The 17,190-nt window shown below is 35.1% G+C and overlaps 1 protein-coding gene across 8 annotated transcripts in view; it reads left to right on the top strand.

The window, feature by feature from the left end:
- The window catches only part of RBM26 (RNA binding motif protein 26), a 64,098-nt gene extending 50,487 nt beyond the window's left edge, over positions 1-13,611 (top strand). For 7 of the 8 annotated variants that reach the window (XM_050915268.1, XM_050915266.1, XM_050915269.1 and 4 more), the window contains 3 exons: positions 359-445; positions 3,759-3,872; positions 8,524-10,064. In XM_050915268.1, the coding sequence (XP_050771225.1) occupies positions 359-445; positions 3,759-3,872; positions 8,524-8,613 (291 nt within the window). In that variant the 3' untranslated portion in view covers positions 8,614-10,064. Of the gene's footprint in view, positions 1-358; positions 446-3,758; positions 3,873-8,523; positions 10,065-13,549 lie in introns of those variants that run through there. The other variant, XR_007768212.1, reaches the window with a different exon arrangement.
- Positions 13,612-17,190: the final 3,579 nt, after the last annotated feature.

The following is a 17,190-nucleotide window of genomic DNA, read 5'->3' as shown; positions in this document are numbered from 1 at the left end:
AATTAATAAATCTTTTTGTGGATGAGTTTCATAATAGACTAATGGAATCATCTCAAGATCCCTTCCTTCTGACCAAGAGAGAAGTATTGAAGCAGAACAACCTCTTTTTCTGTCATAATTTTACTTCATACCTGTATGTTTACAATCAGGAAATCCAGAGACTACAGCACTTTTGTGTTTTAGAAATGCAAGTAAAAGTAACTATTCCTTGCAAAGACAAGTACTCTGATTGGCATTAAGGCTGTGAAAGGTACACTATTCTAATTTTATATGATTTTCAAGGGTATTTGATTTAGAACAGCATTTTTAGAGGTGGAGAACTATTTCACTAAGCTTTTTTTTATTTATTTATTAAAAGCAATATGGTGAAATTGAAGATTGCCAGATAGATGACTCTTCTCTCCATGCCGTGATTACTTTTAAAACAAGAGCAGAAGCTGAAGCTGTGAGTATAGTCTTTGTTGAAAATACTCTGCAACATTCAACTACTTTCTAGTTACATTATACTTCTATATTTGATTAAATGTAATACTGTGAATTATTTTAAAACACTTTAAAGGAAGTCTGACACAAACGTTTAATCCTAGATTAAACAAATCTCTCAGAACAGCATATTACTGATATACTTAGGAAATGAGGATGTTTATAGCAAACTCAAGTACAGGATGTAAGAGAGAAATTAAGAGAAACACTTGGGAGTTGATAGCTGGATGTCTTGGTTTTATCTTTATTTAATTGCCAGGTTTTTTCACCTGCAGATTTGGTACCTTCACAGTCTTCCTGAAATTTCACTGACATCCTGCAAAGTGAGCCTATGTATTTTTTTTGGGATCAGTTGGATTTACCTTTGCCTGAAAACCTGTAATAGTGTAAATGTGATTTGATGTAAAGGGATTTTCTTTTTTTTTTTTCCTTTTTAGCATATTTTTTAGAAATGTAGGAAGTTACAGAAGTATAGAATTATATAAGTAACTTCTAGAGACTGAAATCCAGAGTTGACCTATGTTGTAATTCAGCATCCTTACATATGGACTTTATACATTTGGCGCAGCGGGACTCCTGCCTTATTCAGTTCATGGTGTAGGCAGTATGTGCACCTGCGCAAAATAACAAACATAGTTGTTCTGCAAATGATTTTGTTTTCTTTAAAATCCTTGCATCACTGTTGGGAAGGAGTATCCTGAAAATAATAGGGACTCCAGAAAGAATGGATTCATATTTACGGTATGGTTGTATGGAAAGATTTCATTTTATGTTTATATTTTGCACAAAGTTTCTATTTTTGCACAGGGTTCATCTTATGGAGTTTACTTGAACACAGTTTTCATACCTGGCCAGACTCTTCTCTTTTTCTATGCTTTATCTTGAGACACCAGTGACCCAATTGACAGAAATACTGATATTTACAATGCAAATTAAGCCAATGGGGACAATAGTTTTGAACACTTACGCTATCATTATGATTACATATTTTGAGAAACAATTTGATGCATGTGCCAAAGTTGTTTTACGGAAACATAGAAATTTTGTTTGTGAAACTCTTAAATATAGCAATGATGAGCACGAACTGTATGGAGATTATAATTATTCTGGAAAAAAGCAAGTGTAATTAATGGTACATAGTATATACTGACTGATAGGGAAAAACAGTACCAGACAACTGTATTGAAGGAACACAGTTCAACAGTGAACAAAAGTTCTGTGGAGACTAAGAAATACCTGCTCACAGATAAAAGCTGTCGTAATTAGTATACTCACCAGTGGACTGAATTAAGGTTGTCATTTTAGTTTTGGTGCTTCCTGACATTGGGTACTTCATTTTGCAACTTCATATTCTTCGACATTGTAGTTTACATAAGAAATATTCTAAGTATTGAGAGGAACTTGTGCTTCCCTGAAAATAAAAACAGGTCACCTAGAACAATGATCTGTTTGTATGGACTGTCCAAATAAAGTCTTTACTTCTCCCAGGTGGAGTATGATTCACAACAAGGATCTTAACAGTATCTTACTATAGATAGTACAGTTTTTACTGTTGTAACTTGTTTTGCCTAAAAATTGGCATGGAAATTAGCCTTAGCTAAATTTCTATACCCAAAAAGCAGGGAATGGTAGTATTTTGGAACCAAACATAGAAGTGTAGAGAGAGGAAGCACCTGAAAAAGAAAGTAGTGCAGAGAACCAATAGAGATGTGGGCAGGGGGAGAAGGGAGATATGTTTGGTGGAAAGGTGGTACTTTTTTTTTCCTTTTTTTTTTTTTATGATACATTTCACTGCATTTAAAAAGTGGTATGTTTTTCCTCAATCACTCTCAAATAGAATAGGTGGAGTTTTCAAGCTATGTTCAAAGTGAAGTTCAGAGTATGCTGCAGAAAGTGGGGACATTTTAACTGGGTCAGAATTCGTGATCGATGTTTGAGATGTCCACGTTCTAGTTAGCATTAAAACTTTTAATTGTTGAATGACTTTGTGTCTAATTGCACCTTCATTTTTAAATTAAAATTTTTTGAAAACTGTGTTTGATCAAATATAGTAAAATCTGTATTTTCCTTAAGATATTCTTATGTATTAAATATATTTCCACTGGAATTTCTGTGTTTACTACTAAAGCAGACTTTAAGACTGGCAATTGGAGAAGTTGTAGAAGGTAATCATTAAAAACCTCTGTTGAGGCCAATTGTGAAGTAAATGCAGCTAATATTTTACCTTCTTAAATGAAAATAGGCCTAGGCTTTATGACCATGTATGTTCTAGCCTGGAAGGAAGAGGAGGATTCCCTATTGTAAAATGTTGCATTTTTATGTAGTAGTAATTTCTTCCAAAGATTACAAGTTGTTTCTGGACCTAAATGTCACGTATAAGTACTTTTAAAAATTCTACTTGTGTGACATTGTGATGAGACCATGGACAAAAAGCTCCTGAGCTGCATTTTAATAAGCATAGAATCTTTAAATTTATCATAAATTTATATGTACAGATTTAAAATTTATACCTGGGGACTTTAATATCACACAATTCATGTTCAGATGTCATTGAACATGTAATTGTTTCTACATTTCACATTATGCTGTGCTTTCAGATTGTACTATAAATCTTTTGTGACCGTGACGGTTATTTCGGAATGTTGCTAACGCTGATTTATGCTCATTCATGTTACTTTAATTTGAACATACTATTTCCAAAGCAGCCACTTAATGCAGCTGCTACTTAGAAAGGCATGAATATCCCATAAGTTAAAAATTTTTACATTTCAATTACAACGGCTTTACAGGAAGTGGAACGTTTTCCAGTAGATTAAGTTGTAATCACAAAGGGGCTTGTTTTACTTGTTTGGGGTTTTTCTTTTAATATATTAAATCATTTGTATTTGTGGGATGTCTTACTTCTTCCAGTAAGTTATGCATTAACAGTTTTGTGTCCGTCTTTGAAAGGTGAAGAACTGTCAAGATAATATTAAAAACCAGGAAGGCGTTGGTTCAGTCTGTTACCCACATCACCAAATGATTTATGGTTTTCCAAGCTTATTTTCTTCTGAATATATTTTGATCATTTTCCTGAAAGGGTGTGAATTCCATGTGCGGTGAATGAAGTTATTTTGTTTTAACCTATTAACAGTAATTCACTATGAACATACTACAACTTGGATTTTCTTTTGAAAAAGCAGGCTGTTGGTTTATGTCTGGCATTTAAGTATTACTGAAGTTAATTTTTCCCCTGACAAAGAAATGTATAACTAAAATGTTTAAACTTGTTTTAGGCTGCAATTCATGGATCTCGTTTTAAAGGACAGGAGTTAAAGTTGGCATGGAACAAGCCTGTTGCTAGTATGTCAGCTGTTGAAACAGAAGAAGCTGAACCTGATGAAGAAGAAGTAAGCTGGCTTTTTCTTTTTTTTTTTCTTTCTTTTTTAAGATGAAATAATGTAGCTTTTTCAAAAGAAAATGATCTGTTGATTCATACTTCTGTTTTTTAATCTAACTCATGTTTTGATATCAGAAAGTGGATTTATCTATAAATACATTTCTTGTTTTCTAGGCTGTTGAAAGTCCAGATACTTTACTTTTCCTTACAGAAATGTTTCACTTCTTACACAACAAAAAACTCTAGAGGATATATCTAGAAAATGGAAGGGATGGGTTCGAACTTGCATGAGAGAGATTGAGGATTTTGTCCAAAACGTGTACCATCTACTTTAGGCACTAATTTCTTAGAGGATCAAATTTCAGAATATAATTTTCCTTTATAGAGAGATATGGCTTGGAGGATACAGGTGAAGGAATAATTTAGAGCATTTACTGACTTCATTCAGACATCTGAAGTACCCCTGCTGAGTGGTAGTCTTCATCATGGTGCATGAAAGATATTAAAGCCTTGTCCAAATAACCTTAATTGGTTAATGTAGGAATAGTGGGGTGACATTTCTTGATGCATTTAACTCATTACACTCAAAAGACTGATGTTGGTGAATTCTGAAAAATAAATGCCAGTTGCGGAAGAAGTCAAGCAGTCTTTTTTCTAATTCATTTACTGTCAGTTAACTGTGTCTACATAATTGCCATAGAATAGCTGAAGTACACCTTGACTTACTCGGTGATAGTATTTTGTCTGTATCTTTTTCCTATGATATTTTGGCAGACCTACCATAGAAGCAGTTTCACAAGATTGTTTTGATGTAACCAAATTTGGTTAGTTTTTTTACATTTTGTAGTATTCACTTTCTGGTTTTTTTTTCTGAAGAAAGCTAGTTTGTCTGTTTGCTTTCTGTCTCCAAAAATGCTGATTTCTTTTTAGCATGTCAGCCGAAGACAGGTAGACTACCTCCACTACTGTGTATTCATATTAGGCATTTGTGCATTCTGACTTACTAAATATTACTTTCCTTGTATACGCAAACCTCGAGCATTGTCAGATAGTAATGAGCTGTGAGTGAACAAGAGGCTACATTGGGGAATCTTCAGAGCATCTTAGATATTTTGTCACTTCTCCTTCAGGGATATATTGCCTGTGAAGATCAACAGCAATATTTGTTGCTGCAAGGAGTCTACCTTATTGAGAGGTCTCATTGAGTAACTACTTCACTGAGACTTCTCCATTTTGCATGGTGAAGGAAGGGCATGCAGGAATATGCAAACACTTCAGCGCAGGAAAGGAAGGAAAGTACGGATTCATTGGCAGGTGAACTACAGAGAGATTCATCTGTTAACCCCACCTGAAGACACTGACTATAGGAGGGAACCTCTGGGGTATAGGTAGTGGGGGAAAGGGAATGAAGATAGTAACAAGCGACATGCGCTGGCTGCCCTGGCAAAGGGAAAGGACAAACTCGTGAAAAGACCTCAGGCCTAGATGCGTGACGACAATTTGTCAGCTGAGAAGTGTTTGTGGTAGTGGGATACACCTATTTTAGGTGATGGTTGTTCTCCTTAACAGAATCATCAGGTAGGGAAAGAAAACACAGGGAAAAGACTGCATGAGGCTGTTTTCTGTAGTTCATAAATTGATGGACTCATCTAAAACTTTCCAGATTTTCAAAATTTAAGTAAAAAGGGGAAGTAATGTTTTTTTAAGAAATAATTTCATTATTGGGATGTTTACCTTTATTGTAGGGGTGTTTTTTCTGACCATTTATTTTTCTAACACTTTTCTTGAGATCTGATTTTGTTCTTTAATTTAATTGTTTTTATTTATCTCTGGACTGTTTCTGCAGTCATTCGTCAGCTAATTATTCTTGTGGAAAATGTATAGGAGTTGATCTTGGATCAAAAACCCTAGCTGTTCATTGCTTTGTATGCTTGTTGAAATCTTTGCAATAGCAAATGTGTAATATAAAAATACTAGTTTACCTATATTTTTGTTAGTAGTGTTGCTGGATTCTTACCTGGCCCAGTGTTTACAGATTTTATTTAACATGATTGATGTACTTACCTCTGGCCCTTTCCCATTTTCAAAACAAGCCAAATATATGTAGCTCTCCTATCTTCTTTCTCTAATGAGATTGGATTTTATTTGAATTTTCTACAACTGAATTAGTCCTCCTAATCTTCACCAAATTTCTTTACATGAGGAATTTCTATTCAATAATCCTTGGGAAATTTTACATTTAAATGCCATTCTTTCCTTCTGTGAGCTTTGTATTGCCTCTAGCATTTGGTTAAATTAGTATTTGAGGTATAATGTTATGATCCCCAGGTCCCGGATGGATGAGTTCAAGAACTTCATGTCCACACGCTGAAGTTCAACCACTTGCGTAAAAGAAATTTTACATAGTTTTATTGTTTAAAATTTGGTACTTTATGCAGGATTAGATTGGGGGTGTGGTAGGTTCTTAGTGGCCTGAATTTCAGTCATACATTCTTTATATATATAAAATGTCTTGAGTTTCTGCATGCCTACAATTCATCATGCTACTTATTTAGCTTCATTTTATAGCAGCTATTGTAAACACATGAAAAAGGTTTCTTTCATTTTTCCATGTCTAAACTACCATTTTAGTTCAGCTAAGGAATACTATGCTAAAGGGGGATAGCAGGCTTAAGACTTGAGTGAAACTAAGTACTTTGATGTTTGAAGGAAAAAAGAAAAAAGGGAGCTAGATCATTCAGAAGAGTGACATTCTTAATAATGAAACAGGGCTCCTTGTCCATTTATGAAAATATGAGGTAGGTCTTTTGGACTTGGGTGCTTTAGAAAATCCCTGGTGAGTAGCTACTTGATTATGAAAGCACCTAATCTTCCTAGATGCCTTACATTCTACACCTGGGTGCCTAACAAAAGAGTTGACTACTGAGTCAACAGCAGATGCCTAGGAAGAGTATAAAACATATAAGTAGAGATAAGCTTTTAATCATCAATGGTTTGCAGTTCAGGGGTGTGTTCAGTCAGAGATGTGGTGTCTTTGTAGTTGAAAGCCATAGGTGTTTATTTTATGAATTTGTCTGGTTTCTTTGGAATCTGAATAGCATCTATAATGTCCTGCAACAGGGAGTGCTACTGTTCAACTATGTCTACCCAGAATAAGTATCTTTATATTGGACCTGCCACCTGCATGTTTAATTTTGATGTTCTCCTGCTCTTGCATCAAAAATATGACCAGCAGTCTCTCTTCACTTTCTCTGAGACACTTAATATATATGGACTCCTGTCATACTTCCCCTCAGTTACTTTCTCTCCAGGCCAGAGAATCCAAGTCCCTATAGTTGTTCCCCTGTATGGAAGTTGTTCAAGGCTTTTTGATCATCCCTACCACCACTCAGCCTTGTGCACCTTAGAGTTCTGCATTGTGCGCTGCCCAGGACTCCTCCTTTTTGACAGCACTGTCGTATTTTAGCCTGCTGGACATCTAGACACCAGGGGAAGAGGCTAAGTCATCAGAAAGCTTCTGTGTTTTAGTCTGGCTTAGAGTACCCAAGCATACATTGACAGACAGGTCAGGTGTCAACAGAGCTGCTTTTTAAAATGCCCTTTCCGTAGGCAAAAGTAATGAAGATAATAGTTTCTCCCTCTTGTGGAAGAGCCTGCTGGAAAGAGAGAAGGCTTAGTTCTAGGCTTTCTTCAGCCTAGAGCCTCACATCTCTCCAGAAGGCTCCCTGACTTCACAAATCAACCTTCACGCCTGCTGTTGAATTTGGAAATTCTGTAGCAAAAAGCTGCAATTACTGGGACAAGAAGAATAAGCAAGAAGGACCATAACTGTTAACTAACAGCTGGGAGATTTTGTTAGAGAAAGACATCCTTGTATTTTAGTCCTTTCTTTAGCTAGTGCAGAAATTGCTGTGATAGGTGCAATCGTCAAAAAAGTTCTGAGACAGAGGATAGTTTATATATACACCCCTGTGTCTATATGTAGATAAAAATTAAAACAACTCCCTGTTTATCTATCTTTTTTTTTAACTTTGCCTCTCTGAAGCCTTTAACTGTTGACCTGAAATGTTCAGGGTTTTGTGAAGTCTGTCAAGTTACTATATTGTTACTGAAAGGAATTGAAAATACATTAATATATTTTGTCTAAATTTCTGTTAATACTTGTCTCCCTGCCCCGGTCTTTTAAACCTTTATATCGGTTTTAAGCTTGATTAAGCTGTCAAAATCAGAATGTCTCAGATTCACCCTTTTTGATGGTGTGGCACAGGTAGATTAAGCTCTTGGATGAAAACAAGCATAGTTACTGTGAACGTGCAAACACTAACATTAGTTTTCAGTATAGCATCTTGAGTTTCATGGGAGCATTGCAGCTTGGGCATGAATGATATGCTGAAGAATCAGAAGAGCTATTTAAGTATGAGGTGCAGATGTCCTGGTCATTTTGAAGTCCATTGAAAAGAAAAAAAAAGTTTCATTTGCCATTTATTAATATATGTATATAATACATATATATATATACACAGTATACTTTTTCGAAAGCATTACTGTTTACCTATTAAAAATAAATTTGTTCTTTATTAAATCACAAGTATCAGAGATTTGTATTTTGCCTTTTGATCTAACATTTTCTGATGTAACAGTATCACGTTTTTCTCTTGAAGTTTCAGGAAGAATCCTTGGTGGATGACTCGCTGCTTCAAGATGATGATGAAGAGGAGGAGGATAACGAATCTCGTTCATGGAGAAGATGATTCAACTGATCAATGACAATGCTAGAACTGCACCTGTGTTGCATTAGTATTACCTAATGTACTTCTGCATCTTTGTATTAAAAGGGGTTTTGTGATGAAGTTGGATTCAGATATAGGCTAAAAAGCAGCTGGTCGGTTATATACGTTTTGAGAGATTGATGTTTGAGTTACATTTCAGTAAATGATTGCTAAAGACATCATACTAGGAACATATGCAATGTTTTTATTACATAGTTCTACAGAAAGTTACAGAATTCTTTGGGTTCTTTGTAATTTACCGAATTGGTCAAACACAAATGACCAAAAGTTGTTATAACATAGATAATTTTTGTTCTATTCCAGATACGGAATGAAAATTTGCATTTAAAATCTTTGTGAATGTTTTCAGAAATGAATAGATAACAGTACTAAACGAAGTCTCTAAAGTTATGTATTCATAATATTGCATAGTAGTATGCTTAGGCTTTACTATGTACTAGCCTTTTGTTGGATTTGTGTACGTATTTTACCTATGGGTTTTAATGATAAAGTGTATGACTGCTTTGCATATAAGTCCTTATGACTTTAAGATGTTAAAAAATAAAGAAATGGAATGGTCTTCAAAAAAAAAAAAAAGAAAAAAAGAAAAAAAAGCAATAACCAAAAAAGCTAAGGCAATGGTCCTTCATAATGAAAAAAAAAAAAGAAAAAAAAAAAGAAAAAAAAAAAGAAAAAAGACCATTCCAAATGGCAACCCCCACCCCCATATTCACAAAAGGAGCTCTAATCACTATCACTTACACTAAAATAGTATTAAATATAAAAAAAATCTCAATGATGTTTCATTTACATTAGCACACAGGTGTACTCTGTTGCATAAAACCTTTTGGATGTCTTCTGAATTTTAAACTGATTTAAGTCAAACCGTCAATAGAATAATATTCCAACAACAAGGAATTTATTCTGTATCCCTGCACTGTGCAACTGTAGAAGAAAATTTGATCCCACAAAAATACATGCAGTACTGAAATGCAATTTAGAAAAATACATTAGGAGAAGTGGAATATTTGGTAGGTATTCTAAAAAATTCGACTACGCACACTAATGCATCTTTTTTTATTCCTGTGTTTCTATGATTACATTTTTCCATTTGAAAAGTAACACTTAGCAGATACTAAGTTCACACTGTAGTGTATATTCACCATTTAAAAATGTACATACATGAAATGTTAGTATACTCCACAGAAATACTTCACTGGCTCTTTCTAACAGGGCGTTCTGTTATGTGAGGTCTGAAGTTTCTCCTCTTCTTGGGAAGGGGAAGTGCTTGGTCCTTTGCCATAAAGGACCTCTCTCACCAGAGACACTTGTTTTTATTTCCATTTAGTGGCATTCTGCTGGTCTTGTTTTCAAAAGAAAATCCTTTTATTAAGTATTAGAGTTGCAGGTTTTATTTTGTTTGGGTCGTGTCGTCTGTCCGTCTTCCCCCCCCCCCCCCCCCCCCCCCCCCCCCATCAACTCATGAGTGCAGCATAAAACCACTCTCTCATTTATCAAATAGATGCAGGGGATAGTACTTCAGTTAACAGTGTATTTTCTTTAGTCTGTGTTTTTGTCTTTTTTGGGGGGGAGGTGGGGGTGATCTGCTGTAAGTCATGTCTCTGCCCCTTTTTTTTAATTCCAAAATAGGAATGGAGGAAAGTAGTAGTATCCTAGAGAGAAGAGCTCCAGCTGTAGAAATTTTGTTCTGTGCTTTTCAGTTATTTCGGGGGGTTTTGAGACCTGGATCCTGTTTTGGAATTTTTTGTTGTGGTTTTTTTCCCCCCCCCCTACATTCCTGTGTGTGTGTATATGCATATCTTGTTGCAAAAATATGCACTTAAAATTTTTGTATAGTCTTAGTTTCACATTGAAATTTCACAGCTGACTGCCATGCTTGTTGTAGTAAGTTCTAAATCTTGCCATAAGGAATTGTATTTGGGAAATTGATTTCCTTTTACACTGAATTTCAGGCAAAATAAAATATTTTAAGAACCTTTTTATCCAGTGCTCTGAATGAGCTGTTCTAGTTCACTGAATTAAATACAAGCTTTCCTACTTTTTCAATAATTTAGTACATCTGAAGGGTGCCAGATTGACAGTCTGGGAGGTGGAAGTTTTTTGTGTGTTGTCTTACAGAACAGGTACAGCACAGGAAAGGACTCTGCATGCTGCCTTAAGGTAGTTGTGTGTCATGCTTTGTCTGGTGCTCAAACCTGCCTTTTCACTGCAGTCAGTCAACACAAGCTAATGACAACTATTAGTGTGTTCTTTACATGGGTGCTTCTTATGAATCATGTGAAATTGCTGTATCGCATAATTTTAAAATTAGTGTTCCAAGTTTGCCTGCTTGTTTTGAATTCAGCCTGGTAATGCATCCATGCAAGATTCATTTCTTAATAACTGTTTGCACCCTGGTCTACCTGTAAGGGGATGAAACCTTTCAAAATTCTTTTTACCACCTTCCTCCGCCAAACTTCCATCAACGAAAGGTGTTGGGGGGAATTCTTACTGGTGTGTATTTTTTCCCCTGCTGTTACCTTGTGATGCTCTGAATGATTGAAAACCACCTGGATCAGAGTGGTTTGGTTTACTCTTGCTTTAAGAAACAAACTCCCTGTTTATCTATCTTTTTTTTTAACTTTGCCTCTCTGAAGCCTTTAACTGTTGACCCAAACATTTGTTTCAGTTGAAACTCATCTGTGATTGTATGCCCTTCGGAGTAAGCCATGCAGTGTAAGAGAACAGTGTCCCAGTTGCAATCTAAATGGATTCTGTACATATTTCTGTTAATACCAAATGACTTTCTTGATATAATTTCTTTTTGGCTTGCTCTATCCTTTTATTCCTTGTCTAGCTCTGCTCTCCCCTCCCTTTTTTTGCTACTGCCTTAGCCAACTCTTGTCATTTCAGTTCAGTCAGATCCTTATTAGCATAGCCTTCAGTGAAGTCTGTTGTCACCTGGAGCAGCATCCTTCCTTGTTTGAATCAACAAACCAAGCATCCTGCTGACTTTCATTCCCTTCTTTACTTAGTTCATCCTTCTGAATGCATTCCCAAGTATGCCTCCACTGTGATTAGCTAAATCATTGGGTTTTTTAACAGTTCTGCAAATGGATTTTCCTAGTCTGAAACACCAAGAGCGGGGTTACCTTGGTTTTCCTCAGACAGCTTTTCAAAATTTCTGTGGAAAAAAAGGTAAACATTTAAGAAGGTATTTTCTTTTCCAACTAGATGCTAAAGGGCTTGAATAAGATGTGGTCTGACATGTAGTTCAATGACAATATTGTAGTAAACCACATTTGGCTGAACTACAAAAAATTTTAAGTAATGGGAGTCAATAATTCAGACTATTACAGTTTGTCTACAAAACAGTAAAGTAACAAGAATACCTCTTTGAAGCATTGCTTATGGCCAGTGCTATTTGTATTTTTTCTTCTCTTAAAAATCACTTATTTCAAATCAGAAAACCCATAGAAGAAATACAGGTTATTTATTAGTGAAACAGAAAGATACAGGACTTATTTTACAACCAAGTCGAAGCAGGTCTATTTCTTAAATAGAAAAAGCACCCATTGAAAAGTATTTTTATAACTTCAGGCACTTAAAATAGGTTTCTGTTCTAAACCACAGTCTGAAAACAGTCTCTATTATTTAACTAGAAAAGGAGTCAAAAATTATTATCCGGGTAACTTGGGTATCTGAGAACAGCATAGCATGATTGTAACCTAATCTAAAACATCTGATTTTGTTGTTGACCATCTACTCTGAAGAGGTCCCCACACTGACTAAGCTTACTATTCTTGTCAGTGCTTGGATAACTTTTAATAACTGTACGTTTATTTGAGGGTGTTTTAGATGAAATGGACAATTTGTAATTGTCAGTTGTCTTATGAGCATAAAAGAGCACAAAAAGGTACACAAGAATTTGGTTTTGATTCAAGGAAGTGATTTGGGACGTTCTCTGTATTTTTTTTTTTTTTAACTAATCCCTGAACTAGTAGGTCTCACCAAAAATAGATGGGGAGGGGCAGGAGACTTTTTTGTTTCTTCCACCAGTCATACACTACTGTTGTACCAACACATAAAGTAACATAAAGGGGCATAGACCTTCAATGAAGCACCTCATTTACTGTAATTCAACATTGTTTTAATGTTGCAACTAAGGAAGATATAGTCAGATTTAATCCTGCATCACTTAACCTTTTATTACAATTAGCAAATTAAGTTACCATTAACAAGACTAGAACAACTGGAACAAATAGCAGAAATTTGAGGGGTTTGCGGGAAAAATAAGTGTGAAAAATGTGAACAGTTTTGATTGTTCTTTGTCATCCTATTCTGAGTGGAGCTGTTTCTTACTGTACTGATGTTATAGCACTTGATTACTTTCAAATTAATCTGTTAAGTCAGGCAAAGTAGAAATTCTTGATCAAGATTTTTAAAAAAAAAATTTTTTTTTCAGTTGAGCTAATATAGCTGTAAACTGATCCTTGGTGAAAATGAACTCTTAGTTTTTGTAGACTCATGTAGACCTTTATAAACACATTAGTGTGCTTGTCACACAGTTGCCTAAATACTGTAGTTTTATAAAATAATTATTTTCATTTTTTACTTTAATATGTGTTTGCATGTTTTATTCTAAACCATGTTTTAAATCTGTAGACATCAAAAACACTTGCAACAAAAATAGACTTCAGTGATTTCAGTCTTTTATTTGAATTCTCTTTAGATCTAATTGGAATGCTAATCAGAGGGATTTCAAGAACATCCTGCACAAGAAATTTGTCTTTTTTTCCTAATGGATCATTATTATTTGTAAAATCCTTCTATATATGTTAATGCTAAAGCTTATCTGAATGTTGGTACTTTGTTCTTTTTCTGAGTGAAGATTAATTTTTTTTTTTTCTTCTTACAGTAAGCTTGTAATCCTGAGACCAGTTGATGTCTTTGAAAATCATCTCATCTGACCCTGTGGTATTTTATAATAATTTTGATGTTATAGTTTGAATTCCAAGATCCTTCCTGCTTTGTTAGCACAACAGATTAATTCAGTTTCTCACCTTTCTCTGACAAAGACTGGAATACCACTTTCAGCAAATCTGTCTCTGCTAGTTGATGAGCTGGGTTTTAGTATTTCCCTGTTAGCAACTGGGAGGAAAAAAAATTTTGAGGCATGTACTCTTCAAAATTCATTTTTCTGAGAAACATCTGCAGTAGACATTTTTTTATTTTGACTTTTGGATGCAGAGAGGTTAAAGTAATCTTTTTACTCTTTTATGCTATTTTACTTTTCTGTGTTGCGGTTTCACATAAGATTTTTGGGTAGTAATTTGATGGGTAAATATTTTCTGTAAAAAGTCACATCTTTTTATATCATCTAGCATATACTTTTCTTTAAAAAGGAGGGGGGGGGCGGGGAAATAAGCAAACTGTCCTCCTGACAAACTATGGAGATTATTTGAAATGAGAGATGATATTTACTGGCCTCGAAACTCGGAACAGTGCAGATGACCATTTCCCAGTTGCTAAAGAATGACTTCTACTTCTTAGGCTTAGTGTTCTTTTAAATGCAAAGGAAAAAAGAAACACTAACTTCTCCAAAATGTTTTCCTAATGATCCGCAGCTAGATAGAAAATTTCTCAGCTGTAAGGCACACTAACTCTTCTCTCTATACAATAATTTGCTCTCTAGGGATATGAGAAAAGTTTCTTCAGTTTTAAAGGTTGTAATTTATTCTTCATCTTGCACGGAATTTTGTGCAAGAAAGATGTTTAAGCCAAAATGTTTCCTCCTTGTAGAGAAAACAAAGACTTCACAAAAATGTATGTTGATCTATGCATGTAAAAACCTATATCCTTCTGCCAAAATCACGTGCATGTTGCTAACGCATATACAGTGTAGGTGAGATCTACAGAAGTGCTTTTAGGGTACAAGAACTCTCCTTTTATAGAGCTTCCCAGCTTTGCAGGATTCTGCTGCATAAAAGCTGAGAGAAGTGTCCTTTCCATTCAAATACCTTGTTTTTAGCATGAAGAAATGTTCTTCCTCTCATTTGCAAACTGTCCTTTCTCTGCTTAAAAAAAGACAGTTCTGATTTTGTGGATTTTTTTTTTTCCTTGAGCTAAACCCCTGTATTTTCTCTTTCGACTGCTAGAGGGCACTATGGCTACACAAGTGAAACACAATAACTGAAAGTAATTTGCTCCCATTTCAACGCTTCTGTGATATTTTTCCTGTTTCAGTTCTCATACTAATATTTGCATTTCTTGCAGAAACCTGTATACATCTCTACCATGTCAGCAGAAATTTTATTTGTGTGAACTGAAACAAAGTATCTCTCTTTGGATTTAGGTGGCAATGATAAAACATGACTCCAGGTGTTTAAATCTGAATAAAACAGAAGAACATTTTTGTGTTGCAACAGGCATATATCCATCTCCTTTTCTGCTCTGGGAGTTGAATTAGTTTTTGATAGATTACAGTTGAAGTTATAGAAAACTTTGGGTAGCTACATCCTGTTTGTCAAAGCTTTTCATAAAAATTAATCTTTTAAGCATGTGTTTATGCTCTAGGATAGGGGATATGCAGTGAATGGAAAGCTAAAACTTATTACTGGAGGGGCGGGGGGGGCAGAAATGGCAGATAATACTACATTTTTATATAAACTACAAAAGAATTGCCAGCCTAACACGGTGTGAAGAAATTTCACCACTGTAGCCAGTTATCTTTTGCTTTATGGTAGACTTGTGTTAAATACGTCAAAGAATTACTAGTGTAGCTGCACCAACTGGTGCAGTGTAACTACACGAAACAATTTTTCAACTACAATATGGAATATTTTTTCGTCCTGGTACTTCCGATATACTGTCTGTTACCATCTTGCCCAAGTGCATTGGCAGGCTACTGGTAGCCCATGCATCTCTACACTTGGAACCCTGAACATGCAACATCCGTGCACACAAACCACATTTAGGCCAACAACGTGCAGGATGCACATGTGACTCATTCTGTGTTGTTTTCTTTTCCCTTTCAGTCATTAGTGCGGTATCAGAAAGTGCTGAGGTATCACAAATTTTGTTACGCTCCTCCTAACTCACAAATTCAGCTATGTGGAGATTATTGTATGCTCTCTTTCTTCTTGCAAGATGGCAGCTGTATCGTCACCTGTGGATAGACATCATAAAATGCTGGAAAACTTCCAAGAAGTCAGTATCTTTGAGTTCACTTAAAGCTGGAAACCTTGCTTACCAGAAGTGATTGTGAGAAGAGAAATTCTTGTTGAAAAAATTCTTTGGTTTTATTTATCACAATTATCTGTTTGCATTCAGATCTGATAGATAATTAACATTTTACCCACTGCTGTTCTCAGAGAAGTATTAGATAATGTTTAAAATTATGTATACCCCATGTGCTATTTCTACGAATTTGGTAGCAAATAGAAGAGACATACTATGTTCATATGTATTTTGATACAATTTTTAATTATGTTTTTCCATATACGTTCTCCATGGTAATATTTTACCTTAGAAAACAGAGAAGAGTGGTAGGATACTATTTATTTATTTGCAAAGTTCTACAATCTTAAACTTTCTCATTGCTGCTGTTTCCAAAACTCCTCCATAGGCCGTACCATCCTTCATGTATAAGACAAAAAAAGTTGTGTAAGGTTAAGTAAAATTGCAAGTTTTATCAAAAAAAACCCCCAAAATAGAAATACCCAGTAAGCAGCAAGTGAGCAGGTTTAGAAAACCTAGCTGCAGTATAGAATTGTGCAGTACAGATGTTCACAAAGGTGGACTTTCTATACCTGAGTAACTGAAACCTTGACTGTCTTTCAAACAAATTCTTACAGCGAAGGGAAATGTTATCTGCTCATATCTGAAAACTTTGCTTCCATGCATTATTCCAGTGATTGAATGGGCCTGATTATGGAACCATAACTGCTTATCTACTGGAACACCTTTTAAATGGGTTAATCTTTCTACAGAGAGAATAGAAATAGAAAACTTCTTTTGCTGCTATATCCAGGAGCACTTACTTAGTATCTTTCAGGGAATAAAAAAATCTGTCTACTTTTAAAATACTAAGTCAATAATTGGTGAATATTTGTTTCTAATATTCAGGTATCTGAACACTGGGAGTCCTACAAGCTACCTCTGTTGGGGTTTTTTTGCAGTGGTAAAATTTCATCAGCTGGTTTGCAAAACTACCTTTTGGTATCTGAAAAAGACATTTTCTGATTTTAGAGTTTGGAATTCTTTGTTGCCAGAAGCAACATCCTGTACATAGTGTATTTAGATGTATTATTGTGATGTAGCCAAATTTATGTGTGAGAGTATTCCGTTACTGAAAAATGTGAGATTAAAAAGTAAAGAGCAATAGCAGTAGCCTTTATGGTGAAAGAAGCTGAGAGATGGTTAACGCACAAAGTGCTGGAGAGCAGACTTACTGCCTGACCTGAATTACAAAAGAATTTTTCTATTAGAAATTATGTAAGGATATTGGCAGTATAGCAGAATGAAACTGAGCACTTTTTTCTGTCGATACAAGTGAAA

This window comes from Gymnogyps californianus, chromosome 1 (genome assembly GCF_018139145.2).
Source record: "Gymnogyps californianus isolate 813 chromosome 1, ASM1813914v2, whole genome shotgun sequence".
NCBI lineage: Eukaryota > Metazoa > Chordata > Aves > Accipitriformes > Cathartidae > Gymnogyps > Gymnogyps californianus.
Note: the sequence above shows the minus strand (reverse complement) of the source record. Positions and strands in the feature narration are given on the sequence as shown.